The sequence below is a fragment of the Aquila chrysaetos genome (assembly GCF_900496995.4).
Source record: "Aquila chrysaetos chrysaetos chromosome W unlocalized genomic scaffold, bAquChr1.4 W_unloc_2, whole genome shotgun sequence".
Taxonomy (NCBI): domain Eukaryota; kingdom Metazoa; phylum Chordata; class Aves; order Accipitriformes; family Accipitridae; genus Aquila; species Aquila chrysaetos.
This window is the reverse complement of record NW_024470322.1, coordinates 3,863,492-3,887,801: the sequence shown is the minus strand read 5'-3', so window position 1 is coordinate 3,887,801 and position 24,310 is coordinate 3,863,492. Positions and strand designations below refer to the sequence as shown.

Below are 24,310 nucleotides of genomic sequence, written 5' to 3'. Positions count from 1 at the left end.
TTTCAGAACAAGAGAAGGTGGCTTTTCACACAATACATAGCCCAACCATGTAATTCTCCAGTCACGTGAATCTATGGCATTAGTCTCCATAAGCTCATAAAAGGATTGGAAAAGAAGTTACGGAAGAAAAATGCATTGGAAGCTGTTACATATTTTGACTAATCTACCACTGAATAACATAGTCTCAGGAAACCCAAGTGACAAAAACACTGAAGTCAGGGAACATCTTGGGAAAGTTTGTCTTGTCTATGGATCTGTTTCTCAACATCTCTTTCACTGGAAATTAAATTTGTTTCCCATTCAAAATCACAAGGACTGGATAAGTTTGCTTTCTATGCCCCCAAGGTCACATCCTAGGATGTCTTTGTAACTCCAGTGAGTGAAATATAATATGTGACTTTTGGTAGACTAGATGACTAACAAAGTGACAAATGCTCAGTAGGCTTAGTGTAAAGGAACAATGTTGATAAGACAAAACCCCCAAAATAAAAAAAAACAAAGTAACTTCTGTCTGAAGACCTTATTCTACCATTATACTGCTCTGCTCCCTTACCATAGCTGCATCCAGCTTTGCATGTTTCAAGTGAATTAAGACACAGAACTGTGGATTTAAGAACAGTCACAGTTCAATACTTAGATTAATTTTCTTTATGAAAAAAAAGCCTAGGCTGTTTGAAGACAGCCAGTGTTAAATAATTTGGTAACAACTTGAGAAGCTGATGTTTTCAGTCAATGAACCAAGCCCAGCATGATGCCTGCCTTTCAAGCAGAATATAAGTGTCAGAATGAGGTTCTGAATCATTTGTGCTGAATATATACCTCTTTCATCCTAGCAACTTCTTCTAGAATAGCAGAATGGGGACTGAAGGAAAGGGAGAAGAAGAATGCAGAAGTGTCTAGTTACTGCCACTTGAAATTGTAAAATCCAGCTGTTCCAAGCAATCTTATTAAGTAGGGCATGCTCCCAGAAACAATATACAGATGGTTGAGGAAATTCTATTCATATTCCTAGGGCTAAACTAATGACAAAATTTGGCATTTTTCTCCAGGTCAGACAGTCAAAGACTGCTGGGCCTCTCAGATAGGAAACTGAATCTTTAGGTTACATTATGTTTCACTGGTCAGTTCAAGGCATTCCTTGGCTAAAAAGAAATGAAAGATCTGTGGATGCATAAGATGAGAGTGATGAAGTAGCTGTTATAGTTAGTAGTTTAAGAAATGAAGTACAGGATTTCCTGGAATATATTTGAATTTCACCAGAAAAGGTTATGGTAGGACAGGCATTTATTCATGCAACTCAGACATACTCATTAGTTAAAGATACCATGAATGTTTTCATACTACTAACACTTCATTAACCTTTCCCCTCATATTATCTCAGTGCTTTGAATACTTTCATACTTGGTTACACAAGATTAAGCTATTCCTTCTATGTCCAGGATTAAGGTAGATTTACACTCTACAGAAAGTGACACAGTTGTAAATGCCAGACTCAATTTTATATATTTCTGGAAGAGAAATTAAGGGTATAAATGCTCTACCAACAAATGTTTCAGAAAAGAGCTATGTTTTAAGAACATAATAAACAAACATAGAACAACATTAGTAGAAGCAGTATGAAAATTTTGTTTCCTGTGAAAATGGCTTGATCAGGAAGGACTTCTTATGGACAGAATCTGTTTAGAAATCTATCCCCTTGCTTTTCTTTCCATCCAATTTAAAACACAGATATTTCAAGGCCCATACTATACTACATTTGCATTAACTCCTTGCAATTTAGTTCTTATAATCTACTCAGACGTTACATTCTCTTTCCGGGTTCTGTTCATTGCTCCATTTATTTATACTATCCATTTTTTAATTTTATAAATTTGAGAAAAATCTAAGATGTATGCAGACAGCATTCGTTCATTATAAAAGCTAGTAAGTTACAACTCAAGTTACCACTGTAAAAGAAAGACATTAGGAAGCTTCTTCCAAAGGTGGGAGGGGAGACACAGTGAGCCAGAGAGATAGACAGCAAGACAGAGACAGAGAAATGCACAGACACAGGCAGAGGCAGAGGGGGGGGGGCTAAGGCAGAGAGGCAGGCAGAGATGGAGGCTGACAGAGGCAGGGAGACAGACAGACACACGGATATACACACACCCCTCAATGACACCTGACCACACAGACACCCAGAAAGAGAGACAGACACCCAGAGAGAGTAACCCAGACAGAAAGAGACACCCAGACACCCACCCACCCACAAACACACCCAGAGACACTGCCAGAGACACACACACAGAGAAACCAACAGCAACAGAGACACTGACAGCCACACCCAGACACACACACATATAGAAACACTAACAGAGCGACACCCACACACACCGAGACACACACACACAGCCAGATAGACACCTGCAAAGACAGTGACACACACACATGGAGACACAAAAACACACACAGCTAGAGACAAACCGACAGAGACACACAAATACATACACACAGAGCCAGAGAGAAATACCACCAGAGATAGACACACAGCTGGAGAGAGGCACTGCCAGAGAGGCACGCGCACACACACACAGCCAGAGAGAGACCAACAACCACCCACACACAGCCAGAGAGAAAGGCACCACCAGAGAGACACCCAGCACCAGACCGTGACCACCAGAATGCGACACCTGGAGACACACACACAGGCAGAAAGAGACACCCAGACACACACACACACACACACACAGCATGACACCCACAGAGAGAGGAATCCACAGAGAGAGACACCCAAAAACACACCAGCAGAGAGCAAGGCACCTCCATGGAGACACCCAGAGAGAGGAACAGACACCCACAGAGAGAATCATAGAACAGCCCAGGTGGGAAGGGACCTCGAAAGATCATCTGGTCCAAGCTTTCATGGAAAAGGGAGCCTAGATGAGATTATCGAGCACCCTGTCCAATTGCATTTTGAAAACCTCCAGTGATGGGGACTTTACCATGTCCCTGGTGAGGTGGTTTCAGTGACTGATTGTTCAGAAACAGTGTCGAATGCTTTGCTAAAGTCCAGGTTGTGACTGACCAGTAAACCCCTACAATGGAAGAAGGCTCAAAGGAGATGGGCAACGGTGATGTACCCATGAAACTCAGGGAATAATGTAGGGTGTGACGGACCACAGCTGTTGTGAAGAAAGCTGGCTTTATCTCAACACAAAGGGCACCGGAGGATGGCCTTTTTTTTAGATAAACAGCTATCAACAGCTGAGTGGATCAACTGGTGGTGTAAATGATTCTCCCTGGGTTCATTAAAAGAGTGTGAATGTCTCTCTAAGTTAGCCAGACCAGCATGGGGGGGGCATGAATACATGGCTCAGTCCAACATTGATGTATTGGGTTTGCATGGCAAGGTTTTGGTAGCAGGGGGGCTACAGGGGTGGCTTCTGTGAGAAGCTGCTAGAAGCTTCCCCTATGTCCGATAGACCCAGTGCCAGCCGGCTCCAAGACAGACCCGCTGCTGGCCAAGACCAAGCCAATCAGCGATGGTGGTAGCACCTCTGTGATAACATATTTAAGAAGGGAAAAAAGTTGCTGTGCAACAGAAACTGCAGCTGGAAGAGAGGAGTGAGAATATGTAAGAGAAACAACTCTGCAGACACCAAGGTCAGTGAAGAAGGAGGGGGAGGACGTGCTCCAGGCGCCGGAGCAGACATTCCCCTGCAGCCCGCGGTGAAGACCATGGTGAGGCAGGTTGTTCCCCTGCAGCCCATGGAGGTTAATGGTGGAGCAGATATCCACCTGCAGCCCCTGGAGGACCCCATGCCGGAGCAGGTGGATGTCCCCGATGGAGGCTGTGACCCCATCAGAAGACCACGCTGGAGCAGGTTTTCTGGCAGGACTTGTAACCCCACAGGGGACCCACTCTGGAGCAGTCCATTCTTGAAGGACTGCACCCCATGGAAAGGACCCATGCTGGAGCAGTTCATGAAGAACTGCAGCCCATGGGAAGGACCCACACTGGAGAAGGTTGTGAAAGACTGTCTCCCATGGGAGCAACCCCATGCTGGAGCAGGGGAAGAGTGTGAGGAGTAGGGAGTGGCAGAGATAACATGTGAACAACTGAGCACAACCCCCATTCCCCATCCCCCTGCACCGCTCAGTGGGAGGAGGTAGAGAAGCTGGGAGTGAAGTTGTGCCCGTGAAGAAGGGAGGGGTGGGGGGAAAGTGTTTTTAAGATTTGGTTTTATTTCTCATTATCCTACTCTGACTTTTGATTGGTAATAAATTAAATAAATTTCCCCAAGTTGAATCTGTTTTGCCCATGAGAGTAATTGGTGAGTGATCTCTCCCTGTCCTTTTCTCGACCCACGAGCCTTTCGTTATATTTTGTCTCCCCTGTCCAGCTGAGGAGGGGAGTGATAGAGCGGCTTTGGTGGGCACCTGGAGTCCAGCAAGGGTCAAACCACCACAAGGGGCATGCCCAAGAAAAGAGGCCCAGGAAAGGAAGGGCAAGGCCCAGGAAAGGAGGAGGTCAAGGTACATGAGAAGAGGGCAAGACAGAGGCAAAACCCAGGAAAGGAGGATGAGGCGAGGAGGGCAAGGCCCAGGGAAGGAGGGTGATGCAGGAAAGAGGAGGGTAAGGCAAAACCCAGAAATGGAGGATGAGGAGGGGAAGAGGAGGACAAGAAGAGGAAAATGAGGGAAAGGATTAAGAAAGGAGGAAAAAGCAAAGCAGAGGAGGGTGAGATGAGGCAGAGGAAGGTGAAGATCAGGAAAGGAGAATGAGGTGAGGCAGGAGAGGGTGAGGCCTAGGAAAGGAGGCCAAGGTGAGGCAGAAGATGGCGAGGCAAGGCCCAAGAAAGGAGGGTGAAGCCCAAGAAAGGAGGGTGAAGCCCAAGAAAGGAGAGTGAGGCAAGGCCCAGGAAAGGAGGGTGAGGCCAAGGCAAGGCAAGGCAAGGTTCAAGGAAAGAAGGACAAGGCAAGGTAGAGACAAGGCCCAAGGACCTGTGAGCAGGGCAAGGCAAGGCCCAAGGAGCTGGGGGCGAGGTGCTGGGGGTGAGGCACCGGGGGTGAGGCCCACAGAGTGTGGGGTGAGGGCCAAGGAGCCAGGGTCAGGGTGAGGGTGAGGTAAAAGAAAGGCAAGGAGCCAGGGGAGGGGTGCAATGAAGGTGAAGGAACCTGGGGAAAGGCAAGAGTGAGGCAAGGGCCTATGAGCTGGAGGCTAGGGGAGCGCTAAGGAGAAGCCCAAGGAGAAGAGAGTGAGATGATGGCCAAGGTGCCAGAGCCAAGGAGCCAGGGCAGAGCGAGCTGAGGCCTGAGGAGCTTAGGGTGTGCTGGGGGCAAGGCGAGGCCCGAGGAGCTTAGGGTGTGATGGCAAGGCCCAAAGTGCCAGGGGCAAGGAGCTGGGGGAGGCGAAGCCAAAGAAGCCGGGGGTGAGGCAAGGCCCAAAGAGTGCAAGGCGAGGGTGAAGGAACTGCGGAAAAGGTGAAGGTGAGTTGAGGGCCAAGGAGACTGGGGCAAGGCCCAAGCTAGGCAGGGGCCAAGGAAAGGAGAAGGAAAGTGAGGTGAGGCTCAACAAAACAGGGGAAAGGTGAGGCCCAAACAGTGCAGGACAAGGGCCAAGGAGCTGGGTATGGGGTGAGGGTGAGGCGAGAGCCAAGGAAAGAGGGGCGGGGAGACACAGGGGCAAGGAAATAGCAAGGCACGGCCCAAGGACCTGGGGACAAGGCTAGGGTGAGGCGAGGGCATATGAGCTAAGCTAGGGGCATGGAAAGGGCAACGGAGAGGAGGAAGGGGGCAAGGTGAGACCAGGCCCAAAGGGCTGGGGGTAAGATGAGGGCCAGGTGAGGCAAGGGCGAGGTGAGGGTGAGTCTTGGCCAGAGGGATGCGCAGCGAGGAGAGAAAGAGGCGAGGAGAGGGTAGGGAGATGAGGGCAAGGTGAGAGCAAACCTTGGCCTGAGGGCAGCGAGGTGAGGGCGAGGCGAGGGTGAGCCTCGGCCTGAGAGTGGCAAAGCAAGGGCAAGGTGAGGGTGGAGAGGGCGAAGCGAGGGCGAGGCGAGGGCGAGGCGAGGGCGAGCCTCGGCCCGAGAGTGGCAAAGCAAGGGTGAGGTGAGGGTGGGGAGGGCGAAGCGAGGGCAAGGCGAGGGCGAGCCTCAGCCCATGGGCAGCAAGGCAAGGGCAAAGTGAGGAAAGGCAATAGCAGCGAGGAGAGGGCGAGGCGAGGGAAGGCAATAGTGGCGAGGTGAGGGCGAGCCTCGGCCCAAGGGCAGCAGGGCTAGGGCGAGACAAGGGCGAGTCTTGTCCCAAGGGTGGCAGGGCCAGGGCAAGGAGATGGCGAGGCAAGGGCAAGACGAGGGTGAGTCTCAGCCTGAGGGCAGCGAGGTGAGGGCAAGCCTTATCCCAAGGGTGGCGAAGTGAGAGCGAGCCTCGGCCTGAGGGTGGTGAAGCTTGGATGAGCCTCGGCCCAAGGGCAGCAAAGTGCAGGCAAGTAGCATGCTGAGGGCAACAAGGCAAGGGTGAGGCATGTGCTAACCTTGGCCGAAGGCTGCGAGACAAGGGTGGCAAGGGCGAGCCTTGGCCCGAGGACAGCAAGGCGAGGGCGAGGCGAGGCCCGAGGGCAGCGAGGTGATGGTGAGGCAAGCATGAGCCTCAACCTGCGGGCGGGGAGGCGAGAGCAAGGCAAGGGAAGGCCAGGGTGAGGCCAGGGCAAGCCTGGGCCCGTGGACAGTGAGGTAAGGATGAGGTGAGGATGAGCCTCGGCCCAAGGGCAACGAGGAGCGAGCCTCAGCCTGAGGGCAGCGAGGCGAGGACAAGACGAGGACGAGCCTCTGCCCAAGGGTGTCGAGGGCAATGCAACAGCGAGGCTCGGCCCGAGGGCGTTGACATTGAGGTGAGGGCGAGCCTCGGCCTGAGAGCAGTGAGAATCGGGCAAGGCAAGAATTGAGCAAGGCTCAGTCCATGGGTGTCGAGGGTGAGGCAAGGGTAAGCCTTAGCCCAAGGGCAGCGAGGCACGGGCAAGCATCAACCAGAAGGCAGTGAGGAGAGGGTGAGGCAAGGGCGAGGTGTGGGTGAGTCTCGGCCTGAGAGCAGCAAGGTGGGGGCAAGCCTCTGCCAGAAGGCAGTGAGGGTAGGGCGAGGCAATGGCAATGCGAGGGTGAGCCTTGGCTCGAGGGCGGCGAGGTGAGAGTGAGGATAGGATGATCCTCAGCCCAAGGGCAGTGAGGAGAGGGCAAGCCTCAGCCCAAGGGCGGTGAGGCACGGGCGAGCCTCAACCAGAAGGTGTTGAGGGGAGGGTGAGGCAAGGGTGAGGCGTGGGCGAGCCTCGGTCTGAGAGCAGCAAGGCGAGGTGAGGGTGAGCCTCGGACCAAGGGCGTGGAGGCGAGGATGAGGCGAGGACGAGGCAAGGCCCGAAGGCAGCAGGGCGAGGGTGAGGTGAAGGCGATCCTGGGCTCGAGGGCGGCAAGGCGAGGATGAGGCAAGGGTGAGCCTCAGCCCAAGGGCGGTGAAGCTTGGGCAAGCCTCAGCCTGAGGGTGGGAAAGCACAGGCAAGCATTGTGCTGAGGGCAACGAGGCAAGGGCAAGGCACGGGCTAAACCTGGCCTAAGGGCGGTGAGACAAGGGTGAGCCTTGGCCCAAGGGTAGCGAGGTGAGGGCAAGGCGTGGGTGAGGCGAGGGTGAGCCTCAGCCTGAGGGTGGCATGGCAAGGGCGAGGCGAGGACAAGCCTCAACCCAAGGGTGGTGAGGCGAAGGCAAGGCGAGGGCAAGGCGAGGCCTGAGTGCCGCAAGGCAAGGCCCAAGTGCAGCAAGGCGAGGGCTAGGCAAGGGTGAGACAAGGCCCGAGGGCAGCGAGGCAAGGGCTAGGCGAGGACGAGGCGAGGCCTGATGGCAGCAGGACGAGGGCGAGCCTTGGCCCAAGGGCAGCAAGGAGAGGGCAAGGCAAGGCAAGGGCAAGCATCGGCTCGAGGGAGGCAGGGAGAGGGCAAGACTCAGCCTGAGGGCAACGAGGAGAGGGTGAGGCAAGAAAAGGTGAGGGAGAGGCAAGGGCAAGGCAAGGGTAAGCCTTGGCCCGAGGGTGGTGAGTTGAAGGAGAGGCAAGGGCGAGCCTCAGCCTGAGGACGGATAGATGAGGGCAACGCAAGGGCAGGGCATGGAAAGGCACGGGCGAGGTGAGGCACGAGGGCAGCGAGGCATGGGTGAGCCTCTGTCAGAAGGCAGTGAGGGGAGGGAGAGGCAAGGGCAAGGCGTGGGCGAGCCTCGGCCCGAGGGCGACAAGGTAAGGCGAGGGCAGCAAGGTGAGGGTGAGCCTCCGACCCAGGGCGGCGAGGCAAGGGCAAGGCGAGGGTGAGGTGCAGGCGATGCAATGGCAAATCTCTGCCTGAGGGCACCAAGGTACAGACGAGGTGAGGGCAAGTCTCTGCCAGAGGGTGTTGAGGGTGAGGCTTGGCCTGAGGGCAACAAGGTGAGGGTGAGGCAAGGGTGAGGTGTGGCGAGGGCAAGCCTCGGCCCGAGTGTGAGGTGAGGGTGATCCTCAGCCCAAAGGGTGGCAAGGCGAGGGCGAGCGCGAGCCTCTGTTGAGGTGAGGGCATCAGCGAGGTGAGGGCGAGCCTCGGCCTGAGGGTGTTGAGGGCAAGCCTCAGCCTGAGGGTGGCAAGGTGAGGGCAAGGCGAGGGCAAGGAAAGGTGAGGGCAAGGCGAGGGTGAGCCTCTGCCTGAGGGCGGTGAGGGTGATATGACAGTGAGACTCGGCCCAAGGATGTCGAGGGCAAGCCTCGGCTCCAAGGCGGCAAGGTGAGGGCGAGGCAAGGGCAAGGAGAGGTGAGGGCGAGGAGAGGAGAGGGCGAGGGTGAGCCTCAGTCCAAGGGCTGCAAGGTGAAGGCAAGTGTCAGCCCCAGGGCGGCAAGGCAAGGGGGAGGCACAAGCGAGCCTCGGCCCAAGAGTGGCAAGGCGAGGTGAGGGGGAGCCTTCGCCTGAAGGGTGGCAAGGTGAGGGTGAGTCTCGGTCAGAAGGCAGTAAGGGAAGGGTGAAGCAAGGGGCAAGTTAAGAGCAAGCCTCTGCCCGAGGGCATCGAGGGCGAGGTGAGTGCACACCTCGGCCTGAGGGTGGCGAGGTGTGGGCAGCGATGCGAGGGTGAGGTGAGTGCAAGGCAAGGGAGATGCCAGGCCTGAGGTGCGGCAAAGGACCAAGAACAGAAGGGCAAGGTGAGGGCCAGGCAGAGGAGGACGAGGCCAGGCATGAGTAGAGGGGCGCAGCAGGCACAGGGAGGCCCAAGTCAAGGCCCGGACGCCAAAGCTAGACAGCAAGGCCGGAGGCCCAAGGAGATGCTAGACAGGTGAGGCAAGGCCTGAGGCCAAAGGGAGGTGGGCAAGGTGTGAGAGACTGAAAGAGTTAATGTCTCAAACATTGTGGTGGGGCAAGTTCTGCTTAATGAGGAATTCTGCATAACAACAAACCCTGCATAGCAAGGAACCACAGGTCAAAAGAAGTGGATAAGCACAGATCAGCACAGGACATCAGCAACAGGACAGGGAGGGCATGCAGAGGGTACACAGCTCCGTGTTCTGATATGCTGTTCTGATATGCTGAGCAGGGCAGCTCACCATGCATGGCCAAAGATCAAACAATGGTCATGTCTGTAGGAAAGGAGAAGTTACTCCCCAAACGACCTCCAAGCCCACCGACCCATTTCCCGAAGGTTCTGAAAGCACAAACCGTGCATGACACCTAATTAGCCTAATGAGTTCGAGTGCCCACCCAAAGGAGGGGCAAGGATGATAAAAGGACACAAACTGAAGCCCCATGTGCGCATGCCCACCGGAACCGGACCTTTAGACTGACTGGACCAACGCTGGACCCAGGACCAGTGAAATCTTTCTCTCTCTCTGTCTCGCTCTCTCTTTCTCTCTCCTTTTTCATAATCCCTACACCTCATCCCTTTAAGACATAAAACCATTGACCAAGTCTGGGACTAGGAGTGGATCCAGCCACCCCTAGGCTCTTCTCTGAGAAGGAGTCTAGAAAGCAAGAGGGTCCACTCCGAACCTCGTGACTCAATGGGAGGGATCTCCTTACTCCTTGAATTGATGTATATGGTTACCACGGGTTACACGGTTTACTGAGGTTGTTTCATGCCAGTTCCTGTTGTGAGAAACCCAGCCACCTACTGTTATGCCTCCCAAGTTCAGTTTGCTTCTGTCATGAATAAAATGTTTAACTGATCGTTTGGTGTCATTTCACCTTAATGTAGCCCGAGGGAATTCTGAATTCAACACAACTCCCTGGTCTGTCCAGCCCGGGTTGTGACACGAGGCCAAAGGGGAAACTGGTGAGCTGGCAGGTGAGGGGAGGCCCAAGGCCAGGAGGGCGAGATGGGCGAGGCCAAAGCGAGATGGGCAAGGCCTGAGCCCCAAGGAGAGGCGAGATGGGCAAGGCAAGGCCCAAGAGGAGACAGGCGAGGCCAAAGCGAGATGGGCAAGGCAAGTCCCATAGCCAAAGCAAGGCCCAAGGTGAGACAGGTGAGGCGGCAGGCAAGGCCTGAGGCAAGGCCCAGGGGGAGGCCCAAGGCCAAAGTGAGACAGGCGAGGCCAAAGTGAGGCAAGACAGGCAAGCCAGTGGGCAAGGCAAGATGGGCGTGGCCTGAGGATAGGCAAGGTCTAAGTTGAGGAGGGTGGGGAGAGGCCTGAGGAGCCACGGGCAAGGGCAAGGCCCAAGGAGAGGAGGACGAGCTGAGGGCAGGGCCTGAGGCACCAGGGACATGGTGAGGGCAAGGGCAAGAGGACAAGGCCTAAGGACCGGGGGTTGCGAGGCAAGGGTCCAGGAGCCAAAAGGGTGAGAAGAGGGCAGAGCCTGGGGGGGGTGAGGACCAGAGGGAGGTGGATCCAGTCAAGACCCAGAAAGAGTATGGAAACGAGAGTATGGGCCAATGAGGGGTACACCCAGGAAAAGAAAGGGAGATTGAGATGGGGCATGCCCAGCAAAACAGGGGGGGGGGGAGGGGCCAAGGAAAGGGTGGGAGGCATGCCCAGGAGGGAGCGCATACACACAGCCCCATAACACTTTGCAGAGACACACACACACACACACACACACACACACACCCCCCATTCCAGTATGCCATGGTGTTAAAAGGAGCACTCAGCTTATACACCATAATCCAGAATGCATAACCACAAAACCTAGAAGCCCACTTATGCAGATAGCTCTAGCAGAGAAATTTTACATCCTTGCAAGTGCACACAGATATGAAGGGCTGATATCCAGCAAGAGTTTCAGTTATTTGGTCTAGCCATTGTAGAGGAAAAGTAAAGCTGCATGAAAACAAACAGTAGCTTCTCTATTATCTTAGGGGTTTTTTTTTCTTTGTGGTTTTGTTTGTTGGTTTGGGTTTTTTTTAATATAATGAATATGGATAATACTGTATTCAACCCCCCCCCCAACTGTTTTCCAGTGTTTTATAGCCTATAACCTTTGCAAGAGGAGTATTTTAGTAGAACTTGTACACTGTTTCTGGAATTTAGCTTCATGCTACTTCTGACTGTGATCCAAAATCAGACAGTTTCATAAAAAAAAAACATTTTATATACTTCAAAATAGTTATGTGACCAAATTCTGCATTTATTTTATCCAGTGTTGGAACTTAACTAGAATTAGATACAAGCTCAGGCTACAGAGCCCAAACAATTTCCTGAAGTTACTCTTTTACCAGCTCACAGCCATTGTGACACTGAACAGAAGAATCTCTGAAGCCTGCAAGGACCTACACTTCATTTGCAGTAACTGCAACAGGAACTAAAGATGGTCTTCCTATGCAAGCCTCCTAACATCCCACTGAGTGCAATTCTAAGCCTCTCACCCACAGTTCTTAGCGTCATCTAAGCTTTCCATAGGTAAATTGTACTATGGATAATCCATTTTCTATCCAGCAAGTGCATTCAAAACCACATCTGCCTAAGCATTAAATACAAATAAATTCTTTGCTGTAAGAACTGAATGCAGCACAAAGTGTACAGGAGTGATTAAATACTACTCACTACTCTTCAATCTTTTTTAAGTATAACATCGGTTCTTATAAAAAAAATCTCACAAAATCTTCACCGTTAAAGATGATACTGTGGCCAATATATAACATTTTTTAAAAGTCAATACATTTCCTAAGAAATTTCAAGTTTAAAAAAAAAAACAAAAACAAGAAAGAAGTTACTGACAGATACCTCCTACAATTACTACGCCTCACTATTTAATGAGTACATCTATCCATGTCAGTGAATGATGACATTCAATTATCTAAACAGAGCAAGCTGCAATACTACCACTAACCTAAGCAGCTTACTCAGAAGAAGAGTAAAGATACTGTCTGCATATAAATACCTAAAGGCATTTTGGTTTGTGTTTTAAACATAGTTACCTTGCTGTTATACATATTAGCTTGAGTGTACCACTGAACTATTCCAGATTAACCTTGTATTTATGGAGCTAGACATTTTTAACCAATTTTTTAATTGTTGTTAATATGCATTTCAAAAAAAGCACAAACCCCATTAAACTAATTTAAGAGAACATTTCATACCTGGAAATTGTTCATCAGCCCATACTGACACCCTGTCTGACAGGATGAGAAATCATAGTTTAATTTGCAAGCTGCAGTAGTACAATTTGTCAGCTCGGTGATAATGGTGTTATTAATGTTCCCTGTAGCATCTCGAACAACACAGGAACCTAGAGCAGACCCAATCACAAGAATAAGCATTAACAGACTGAATCTGCACTTAAGAAGGACATATGTCTAGCTTAATTCCCTTTTTAGGTAAGCATATTCTCACAGAGCAGCATTAAGATAAGGCATTTACATTTTTAATGTATCAGTCTAAAGCACTTCTTCACCATGAAGAAGAAATACAAACAAGCAAACTATCTGCTTTCTTGTTTGAGAAGAGACTAAATTTAGAGAAACCAGAGTCCAATAAATAAGAACAGAAAAAATCCTAGCACAGAGGAAAGCTATAAATCACTTGAACTGCAGACGTTTAACAGCTCATTTTTAGTTCAATCTTTTATTTCTTTGAAACATGACTTTCCCATAGCACTTTATATGAAGTTAGTATTAAGCACCATCACTTGATTGTTAGTGTGTGTATGTTTGTTTTGGTGATTTTTTTAAATTTTTTTTGGTGCAGTTTTCCCAGTGTAGTGCAGTTTTGTAGTGATACGAACATAGGTATATAGACAGGTTTACATAATTTTTAACTATTTATTTTCCTAGAAGATTAAGTGTGATGATTCCACAGTAAAAAAAAATTCCAGTTATAGTGACCAAAAAGGTTTGCCTGACAGATGTAAAACAAGCAAGTTAACATTCCTAGATTATTTCATGAATAGTTCTCCTGGAATTTCCACCTTTCCCTCTAATAAGATAGACTAGACTAGAATATTTCAGTTGGAAGGGACCTACAACGATCATCTAGTCCAACTGCCTGACCAATTCAGGGCTGACAAAAAGTTAAAGCATGGTATTAAGGGCATTGTCCAAAGGCCTCAAACACTGCCAGGCTTGGGGCATCGGCCACCTCTCTAGGAAGCCTGTTCCAGTCTTTGACCACCCTCTCGACAAAGAAATGCTTCCTAATGTCAAGTCTGAACCTCCCCTGACGCAGCTTTGAACCATTCCCACACGTCCTGTCACTGGATACCAGGGAGAAGAGATCAGCACCTCCCTCTCCACTTCCCCTCCTCAGGAAGATGCAGAGAGCATTGAGGTCGCCCCTCAGCCTCCTTTTCTCCAAACTAGACAAACCCAGAATCCTTAGCCGCTCCTCACAGGACATGCCTTCCAGCCCTTTCACCAGCTTTGTTGCCCTCCTCTGGACACATTCAAGGACCCTAACATCCTTCTTAAATTGTGGGGCCCAGAAATGCACACAGTATTCAAAGTGAGGCCGCACCAATGCTGAATACAGCAGGATCATCACCACTTTTGACTGGCTGGTTATACTGTGTTTGATGCACCCCAAAATGCGGTTCACCCTCCTGGCTGCCAGGGCACACTGCTGACTCATATTGAGCCTGCTGTCAACCAGCACCCCCAGATCCCTTTCTGCAGAGCTGCTCTCCAGCCACTCCTCTCCCGATCTGTACTTGTGCCCAGCATTACTCCATCCTAGGTGCAGGATCTGGCATTTGGACTTGTTAAATTTCATCCCATTAATCATAGCCCAATGCTCCAATCTATCTAGATCTCTCTGCAAGGCTTCTTGTCCCTCAAGAGAGTCAACAGCACCTCCCAGTTTGGTATCATCAGCAAACTTGCTAATGGTGCATTCAAATCCTGCATCCAGATCATTGATAAATATATTGAACAGGACTGGCCCTAGAATTGAGTCCTGAGGAACACTGCTGGTGACTGGTCGCCGGCCAGATGCAGCTCCATTCACTACAACCCTTTGAGCCCTCCCCTTCAGCCAGTTCTTCACCCAGTGCACTGTGAACCCACTCATTCCACAGTTGGACAGCTTGTCCAGAAGGGTGCTGTGGGGGACACTACTAAAAGCCTTATTAAAAATCCAGAAAAACTACATCCACCGCCTTCCCTCCGTCCACTAAGCAGGTGACCTCATCATAGAAGGAGATCAAATTAGTTAAACAGCACTTTCCCTTTGTGAACCCATGCTGACTGTGCCTGAGGCTTGCATTATTCTTTAAATGCCTTTCAATAGTACCCAGTATGATCTTCTCCATCATTTTTCCAGGTACTGAGGTTCGACTAACAGGTCTGTAGTTCCCTGGGTCTTCCCTCACGCCCTTCTTGTGGATTGGAATAACGTTGGCTAGCTTCCAGTCAGCAGGGACCTCCCCAGACTCCCAAGACCTTTGGTAGATGATCGAGAGGGGTCCTGCCATAACATCTGCTAGCTCCTTCAGTACTCTGGGATGAATCCCATCAGGCCCCATGGACTTGTGAACATTGAGCTGATACAGCTGGTCCCTTACAATTTCAGTGTCCACAAATGAAGGTCACTGTTCCCACACTTGTGGTCCTCTGACTCAGGGGATCGGGCAGCCCAAGGTCTATGAGTATTATTAAAGACTGAGGCAAAAAAACGCAGTGAATGCCTCTGCTTTTTCTTCATCCCTATTAGTCAGATGACCGTCTTCAACAAGTATCGGTCCAATGTTTTCTTTAGACCTCCTCTTGCTATTAACATACTTAAAAAAAGCCTTTCTTGTTATCTGACACAACACTGGCCAGCTTCAGCTCTAGTTGAGCTTTGGCCTTTCGTGTCTTTTCCCTGCATATACGAACCACGGCTCTGTAATCTTCCTGCGAAGCCTGACCTCGCTTCCAGAGATCATACAATTTCTCTTTCCGCCTGAGTTCCACGAGGAGTTCCCTGTTCAGCCGAGCTGGTGTTCTGCCCTGCTTGCTTGACTGATGACACACTGGAATTGCCTGCTCCTGTGCTTCTAAAAGGTGGTTCTTAAAGACTGACCAGCACTTGTGGACTCCTAAGCCCTCAAAAGCAGATTCCCAGGGCACTCTGCTAAGTAGCTCCCTGAATAGCTTAAAGTTTGCTCTCCTGAAGTCCAGGGTAGCAACTCTGCTGTCCTGTTTTCTCATTATGCTGAAAATTTTAAACTCGACCATTTCATGATCACTGTGGCCAAGACAGCCACCTACCAACACATCCCCCACGATTCCTTCTCTATTCACAAATAGCAAGTCTAGGAGGGCATCTTTCCTAGTTGGCTCCCTGAGTACCTGTGACAAGAAGTTATCTCCTACAGACTTCAGGAATTTCCAAGACCTGCTCGTCACAGCAGTATGATATTCCCAGGTGATGTCTGGGCAGTTGAAATCTCCCATAAGGACAAGGGCTACCCATCCAGAGATTTCTCCTAATTGCCTATAGAATAACCCATCAGCGCTTACATCCTGGCTGGGTGATCGGTAGTAGACACCCACTACATCATCTCCTTTGTTTTCCATGCCCCTAATCCTCACCCAGAGGCTCTCAACCACATCATCACTAACTGTAAGCGCTGTACTATCAAACCTCTCCCTTACATTCAGTGTGACACCTCCATCTCGCCTGCCCTGCCTATCCCTCCTGAACAGCCTGTAACCCTCCATCCCAGCACTCCAGTCATGGGACTCATTTCACCAAGTCTCACTAATACCAATGATATCGTAGCTCCAGGAACTGACCAACGCTTCCAGTTCATCCTATTTGTTTCTGATACTGCGTGCATTGGTGTACAAGCATTTCAGATATGCTCCTGAGCCCTCCATGCTCCCAGAAGCAGTGTAAATGTTCCCACTAGCATTGCCACCCTCAGGTGATGCCATGCCAACCCTTGGCTTACCTACTGCAATCCTGTTGGTATCCCCTTCCCCCATCGATTCTAGTTTAAAGTTCTCTTGATCAGTCCCACCAGCTTATGCCCAAAGACATTTTTTCCCCATCGGGACAGGTGGATCCCGTCAGGCCCCAGCATACCTTGTGTCTCAAAGGCTCTTCCATGGTTTAAAAACCCAATGTTTTGGCGCAGACACCAATCCTGGAGACAGATATTAATATCCTGGGCTCACCTGTTTCTTCCAAAGTCTCCCCCCATTACTGGGAGGATTGAGGAAAACGCTAACTGTGCTCCCGAATTTTTTAGCATTCTTCCCAGGGATCTGAAATCTCTTTTGATTGACCTCAGACTTTTTGTTGTGACATCATTAGTACCCACATGAAAGAGCAGCAATGGATAGTAGTCTGAAGGTTGTACTAAGCTCTTCAGTCTTTTGGTGATGTCCCTAATTCGGGCCCCAGGGAGGCAGCAAACTTCCTTGAAAAGAGGGTCCGGTCTGCAAAGGGGTGCTTCCGTTCCACACAGGAGGGAGTCACCAATGACCATAACTTGCCATAACATAAGATGACTTATATTATAAAGCTTTATGCACATACTTCAGTTTAGAGTCTATTACATATTTCCTATGTTCACAGAGAACACTTTCACAACATTTAATCTCAAAGTCTATATAAACAGCTTGTAAATCTCAGTCAATACAGCTCAGTCATTATAAAAAAAAAAACCCAACCAATCACAAGCAGTTTGGCATGAAAGCCCTGTTGCAAGTCAGTTTCTGACAACCCACCTCCCATGTGATTCTTTGTTGTATTGTAAAAGTTGGTTTCTTGGTGAAAAACAAAATCCCACAAACTCATCTCTACTGTTGCTTTTCTCCTTTTTTTTTGGGGGGGGGGCAGGGTGTTAAGTTCTATCACTTGAAAACTGCTCTCTTCAACTAATTCATGATTAAAAGTCCACTGTTCAGGAAAACTGTGAAGACAACATTTCAGCCTCTAAGTACTAAGAATAGTGTCATCTGATTAAAAAGACTGCAAAAGGTTTGTGCGGGTTGTTTTGGGTTTTGTTTTTATTTCTTTCTTTGGTTTTTTTTTAGACAAACTAGAGGAGTCTGAGTATTACTCAACATTCTAGGTTTAACAACTGAGGTAGTTAAATTGTGTTTGGACACCAGCCAATATATCAAGGAAAGGCAATTAAATGAGTGGGTAAGAGCAAAGTCTACAGACCAGTAAAGGCCAAGAGAATTCCCTTACTCTGGTCCTTTAGGAACTTAAATGATGATGAGGTCCTGGGAATGGAAGCATATGACTACTGATGACATAAATGACTTGCTTGCAAAATAAGATAAAAGGCACAGATATACCACAAGCATACAAGAATAGGTTTAATTTTCTCAAATGTCAATGCCTGCTATCTATGTAAAATAATTTGCTATTTTTTTCTATTGATAAAGAGAATCCCTAAATACATATACCATATTTAGATTGCTTCCTAGCCTTTAGAACTTAAGCAACACCTGGCCCTGATAGGTGGACATTACTTAATACTTCCAGTTTTCAGATTTATTTTTCAATTGCTTACTAGGCCAAATTGGTTAAATTTCAGTAAGAGTTTCCTATACTGATCATCTCTCTTAAGGTTTTCTTCTGAGTGGGGTGTGTGTTTGTTTGTTTGTTTCATTTTAATTGGAATTAAAGGTTCTATACGAGAAAAAAAAGTTTCTTCTCTTCCACCATGCAAGTATTTGCCCTGGCCATTGAAGTAGTATATAATGAATGTCACAATATATTTACTAATTGAATTATTTCTAGATAACATTTTGATGGTAATATGTTGCAGTGGCAGACTCATGTAAGCTGAGAATCCCATTAAATAACTACAGTGTGGTACCACAACCCTCTCATTCCTTGTTCCCCTCCATGTGTGTAAGAGCTGCCAGCCAGCTGAATTTGGATTCAAAGTACAACAGAAAGGGACAATGGCACTATGAACAAATCTACTGAGCCTTACTACGAGAGAATACAAAACAGAAGCCAGTTGGTCAAGCTGCATTCTCAATAGAAGATACTTATATCTAAGTAACAGTTCAGTCATTTTATTTAACCTTTTTTCAGAAAGGTTTTATTTATAATAGATTCTGGCAACATTTTCCTTAATAATCTCTAGGTCCTTTTTTCTGTAAAAATAGGGTTTCACCTTTTTATAGGCATTCAAAAGCATATTCCTGCCAAAGTCAAATGAAGTTTTTCCTACGCTATAAGCTTCTGATAAGGTTAACAGACCATCTATATCAAGTTCTTTACTAAGTACATGCAAGCAGCAAGATTTCCAGTGCTACTATCCTGAGTGCTCCAGACTGCAACTGAGAGAGCTTCGTAAATTCTTTGGTGCTATAAATGGCTACAGTTAGCCTCTCATTAGTCCTACTTCTTTGTGTGGAGAAAGCATGTTTTAATTGTTCAGAAGTTTGTTTTTATTGGGGCTTTTCTTGTTTTTAAAGCAACTACACTGTAGTCTAAATGTTCTTTTAAATGTCTTCCAAGGATTTTGATACAAAAGTTGCTTACACAACCTTAATCCTGCCACCCTGCGCATCTGCATTAGTCCCTTGCTAAAATATGAACTGCACACTTTCACCCCACAACTATCTTTTTGAAATAGGCTGCCTAGCTCGGGCTGCAATTTTCCCTTTCTAAGCCCTCTTTACTCAGTCTCTTAAACCTCTTATTTACTACATAGCATGCAAAAATTGAACTAAGCTGAGAATTTTTTTTTTTTAAACAACTTTATCATCACAGTACCCAAATACCTTAAATATGAAGGTATTTTGACAATATTCAGGTACATCAGGAAAAGAACAGTCATAGTTGTATAGATAATGAACTGAGATTTACATGAACACTCAAATTGGTGAGCACCTAGAGTTTGTTCTCATCCCCCTCAGACATCACTACTCAGTGACATTTGCTAGCCCCTTCAAAGTTTTAATGACTTGCTCATTACTTCATTAGAAGTACACAGTGGGGAATAGTTGGTGGGGGAAGGGAAAGAGTATTTGCATCTGTCTTTCATTTCATAACCTATAACTCCTGATAATAGGAATTTTTAATTAACAGTTTTTTAATTAACAGATTTCTAATTGTAAATTATAAAAATGTTTAAAAGATGACTAAAGTATTCTATTAACAGATGAATATAGATGAATATTAATGAGCATGGGGGTTCAAGTTCTAAAAATATTCATATTTGGTAGCAGAGAACTAAGTGGTCAATCTAATTAGAAGACAAGTTTACTGTCAGTCATTATCCTGCATAGAGCACAATCACTAGAGAGCAATTATTTGGCAGAACTACAATATAGTGTTAGCCAACAGCGGCAGACTAGCAAGATTGGTATTTTTAGAAAGGAAGTATCATTAGTGGTAAGATCAATGGTACTCTTATAAATGTGAATTTCATTTAAAAGGCAGCAAAACTAAGATAAAGCAAGGTCTTTCATATAAGAAAACTGACTACTGCCATAAACTAATTTATGTGTCACACAAAAACATTTCAGATCATCTTCTCCTCCCCCACGAAAATAAAAGCTATAGACATTTCTGAACATGACAACACTTCTGAAAGTGGGGTTAGACAGATAAAAGATATCACTCACTCTCCTCCCTCTACTGGGAATTACTGTTCATGCCACCTTGCCAAAGAGTTGTGTGACCATCCCAAAATTTGCTTCAGGTAGAATAGCTGACTTGCACCATTTTCAGTCAGCACAGGTGTTAAGTGAGTATTTCCTGAAAATGCACTTTTCTAATACAGAATCTTAATGCTAAATTCTAAACATCTTAACAGAAATGCTAGCACAGATACCAATATGAAATCTTGTGTCATTTAATTGTCATCTTTAGTCTGAAGCAGGCAGCACTAATTTTAGAAAAATATCACTCATTTTAAAAAATGATAAAACACAGCTGAAAACTTGGATCTCCAACAATAAAAATTAGAAAGCTCTGGCTATTACTTTCCTATGCATGAGAGTTAAACTGAATTACATAAGATATATTAAAACATACCCTCACAATGAATGTGAAATGATAAAGTAAAAAACATCCACTATTTACCTACAGATACTGCAATTCCTATGTAAACCAAAGTAGTAATTAAGATGGCCAACAGCGTTCCTTTAGGTATGGCTGACTGAGGATCCTGAAAGAAAAATTTCAGTGGGCAGTCATGATACAGATAAACATACACTCAGCATTTGTGGTCAGAATTTGTTCATTTACTACTCACCGCAAGATCACCTGAGATATTTGCGCCAGCAAGTATGCCAGTTGCAGCAGGGAAGAAAATAGCAAATACAGAAAAGAAAGTTTCCTCATTTCGAAAATCTGGTCCAAAGTTCTCCATAAATATTTCAGCTGTAGAGAAAGATTTCATATATAACCTACAGTATTAGCCAATTCCAGCCAATATTAGCCCCATGAAAAAGCTAAAGGAAAAAAAAATCCCACACAGCAGCATGCCCTACTCAAGTGTAGAACATTTTAACATAGGTAAGTCCTAATTCATCACTTCAGCAAAATAAAAAGTCAACACAGTAAACTTAAATAGTCTTTAAAAACAGATCAAGTAGGTACAATATGATCCAGCCTTTTTAAAGTTAGTATAATTGATATTAAGCAAGCAGGACCAGTTTTTGGCCTCAAAAATTTTAAGATTAAGGAATAAAACAACAGAAGCTTGAAAGAACTGGGAAGAACAATCTCTGTAGTTAAATAGGAAGTGATTATAAGCTATTTTAGATGTTTTAATCAATTATAACAGCATGTCTCTTCTCTGCAAAGATGTTATTTAAGATACTAACTGTTCCAACATACCTTTATAACCAAAGAAACCTTTAGGCTTCTTATTGTCCAAAGGAATAAATGTCCCTATGACAAAGTCTCCAATAGCAAGTATGAGGATCACCAATAAAACTATCTGTGCCTGAAATATAATGATTACAGTCAGACAGAAAAATTTGCCATTTTGCACTGCTCTAGGTATCAAAGCTATGAATGTATTCTAAAATGTGAATGTATTCTAAAATGTAAATGTATTCTAAAGTCTTATAATATTTGTTTTCCAGAAATAAGGCATGCTGGATAGAACACATACCAGGATTTAAGAGAAAAATATGAATAATTTAAAAGTTGAACATTTATTCAAAATGGAATTTGTTATTACTATACCCCCCAAAAACTGATTCGTCTAAAGACAAAGTACCTAAAAATTATTTTGTCCATAGGCCTTCCAGAAGGAAAGGATTTGACTAGATTAAAGAAACTTACGGGGGGGGGGGGGGGGGGAGCTGAATGCACACAAAACCTAGGAGTATAGCCTTATTAACTGTGATTATAATACTTTGCCTTATACTTAAGTATGTATTTACTAAAAAATTCTACTATGTCAGGAATCAAATAGCATTTGTTTGCTATTTTATACAATGGACTAGTTTATTCTGTTCAACTGTCATGCTCTCAACCATTGTTTACAAAATTAAATTACAAAGACCACCACAAATTTCTTTTTACTTCTAGCTTTCAAACTTTTTTCATTGCAACCTAGGTTTTTAGCTGAAGTTGGACAAAACCATCACAAATACTACAGTACCAACAAAATGAAGTATTTTAAACTATCCAAGACCTCAAAAGTGTGGATAATGATAAATCGAGGCATTGAGAAGTAGTTATGGTGGTCAGGTGAAATCCCCAGTGACTGGAGAAAAGGGAATATCATACTCATTTTTAAAAAAGGTAAAAAGGACGACCCTGGGAACAACTGACCAGTCAGCCTCACATCCATGCCCAGAAAGATCATGGAAAAGATCCTCCTGGAAACTATGTTAAAGCATATGGAAGACAGTGAGGTGATTGGAGGCAGCCAACATGGCTTCACCAAGGGCAAATCATGCCTGACTACTCTAGTAGCCTTCTACAATGGAGTGACTGCATCAGTGGATAAGGGAAGAGCAACTGATGCCCTCTACCTGGACTTCTGTAAGGCCTTTGACACGGTCCCCCACATTCTTACTGCTGAATTAGAGAGATTTGGGTTTGATGGATGTACTATTAGGTGGATAAGGTATTGGCCAGATGGCCGCATCCAAAGAGTTACAGTCAATGGCTCAATGTCCAAGTGGAAACCAGTAATGAGTGGTGTCCCTCAAGGGTCCATACTGGGACCAGTCCTGTTTAATATCTTCATTAATGACATAGCTAGTGGGATTGAGTGCACCCTCAGCAAGTTTGCAGATGACACCAAGCTGAGTGGTGCAGTTGATACTCTAGAGGGAAGGGATGCCATCCAGAGGGACCTTGACAGACTGGAGAAGTGGGCCCGTGCGATCCTCATTAAGTTCAACAAGGCCAAGTACAAGGTCCTCCCCTGGGTCGGGACAGTCTCCAATATCAGTACAGACTGAGTGATGAATTGATTGAGAGCAGTTCTGCAGAGAAGGGATACTGATGGACAAAAAATTGGACATGAGCCGCCAGTGTGCCCTTGCAGCCCAGAAAGCCAATCATATTCTGAGCCACATAAAAAGAAGCTTGGCCAGCAGGTCGAAGGAGGTGATTCTCCCCCTCTACTCCGCTCTTGTGAGACCCCACCTGGAGTACTGCATCCAGCTCTGGGGTCCCCAGTATGAGAAAGACATGGACCTGTTAGAGCAGGTCCAGAGGAGGGCAACAAAAACAGAGGGATGGAGCACCTCTCCTATGAAGACAGGCTGAGAGAACTGGGGTTGTTCAGCCTGGAGTAGAGAAGGCTCCAGGGAGATGTTATTGCAGCCTTTCAATACTTAAAGGGGGCTTATAGGAAAGATGGAGACTTTTTACCAGGGCCTGTAGCGACAGAACAAGAGGTAACAGTTTTAAACTGAGAGAGGGTAGATTTAGATTGGAAATAAGGAAGAAATTCTTTACAAGGGTGGTCAGACACTGGAACAGGTTGCCCAGAGAAGTTGTGGATGCCGCATCACTGGAAGTGTTTGAGGTCAGGTTGGACAGGGCTTTGAGCAACTTGATCAAGTGAAAGATGTCCCTGCCCACAGCAGGGGGGGTTGGAACTAGATGATCTTTGAAGGTCCCTTCCAACCCAAACCATTTTATGATTCTATGATCAAAATTGTTTAGGTTTTATATTTAAATGAGCAACCACACTGCCCTATTATCTTCTGAGTTATTTTATTTCCCATAGAGGCATATGCCAACATCTCAGGGAAAACTATTTGTAACCTGACTTTTTCAGGCCTAAGATCAGAACTTAATATACAATAGCACTGTAGCATTGCTGATGATTACAAAATGAACTGAAAGTTTTCAGTTTACACAGCCTCACATGTAAAATTGGGTAGTATAGAGATAAATAGAGCATGACAGCCAATAATAGAGTTAGAAGACCACCTGAAGAAACCAGTTCGTGCATCATGTTGAGAGATCTCCTTTGCCAAACCTACAGTAGAAGAGTGAGAGGTACAAGGATGCAGCTGGGTTCTGACAGAAGCCTTCAGTAAGTCCAAAAAGATAGAGTTCAACATGAAGTTACCACAGAGCAATTGTCCCAGATAGATTTATTCAGTAACGGACCTAGGCTTCTCCAGGAGGCAAGTGTTTTCTAAATCTCTTCCTTACACTGGAAAGTCCCAGACATTAGAAAAAATGGGCTCCTAAGACTTCAACACAAAGTTGAGTGGTAAGAGAACAGAAACTCTGAAAAGTAATTTTGGAATGCTTGCACACTTGCCTGGAAAACCAATATTTACTTATAAGCTTTTAGGTCTACTTAAGAGGCATTATTATAGATCCCCCTTGTCCAGTTTTCCAAGGCATTCTCCAGGTCTTGGGGAAGGCTTAGGAGAACATTACAGATAAAACAAATACTTTCCTCTTGATAATAGTTTTGCTATGCTAAGCTGCATGTTAACCCACACAAAGTGCTTGTTT

The 24,310-nt window shown here is 46.6% G+C and overlaps 1 protein-coding gene across 7 annotated transcripts in view; it reads right to left on the bottom strand.

Annotated features, from left to right (window-relative positions):
- The window catches only part of LOC121232943 (solute carrier family 12 member 2-like), a 118,065-nt gene that overhangs the window by 55,519 nt on the left and 38,236 nt on the right, over window positions 1-24,310 (bottom strand). For all 7 annotated transcript variants that reach the window (XM_041121459.1, XM_041121458.1, XM_041121453.1 and 4 more), the window contains 4 exons: window positions 21,203-21,311; window positions 20,616-20,743; window positions 20,444-20,528; window positions 12,541-12,689 (listed from right to left, as the gene is read on the bottom strand). In XM_041121459.1, the coding sequence (XP_040977393.1) occupies window positions 12,541-12,689; window positions 20,444-20,528; window positions 20,616-20,743; window positions 21,203-21,311 (471 nt within the window). The remainder of the gene's footprint in view (window positions 1-12,540; window positions 12,690-20,443; window positions 20,529-20,615; window positions 20,744-21,202; window positions 21,312-24,310) is intronic.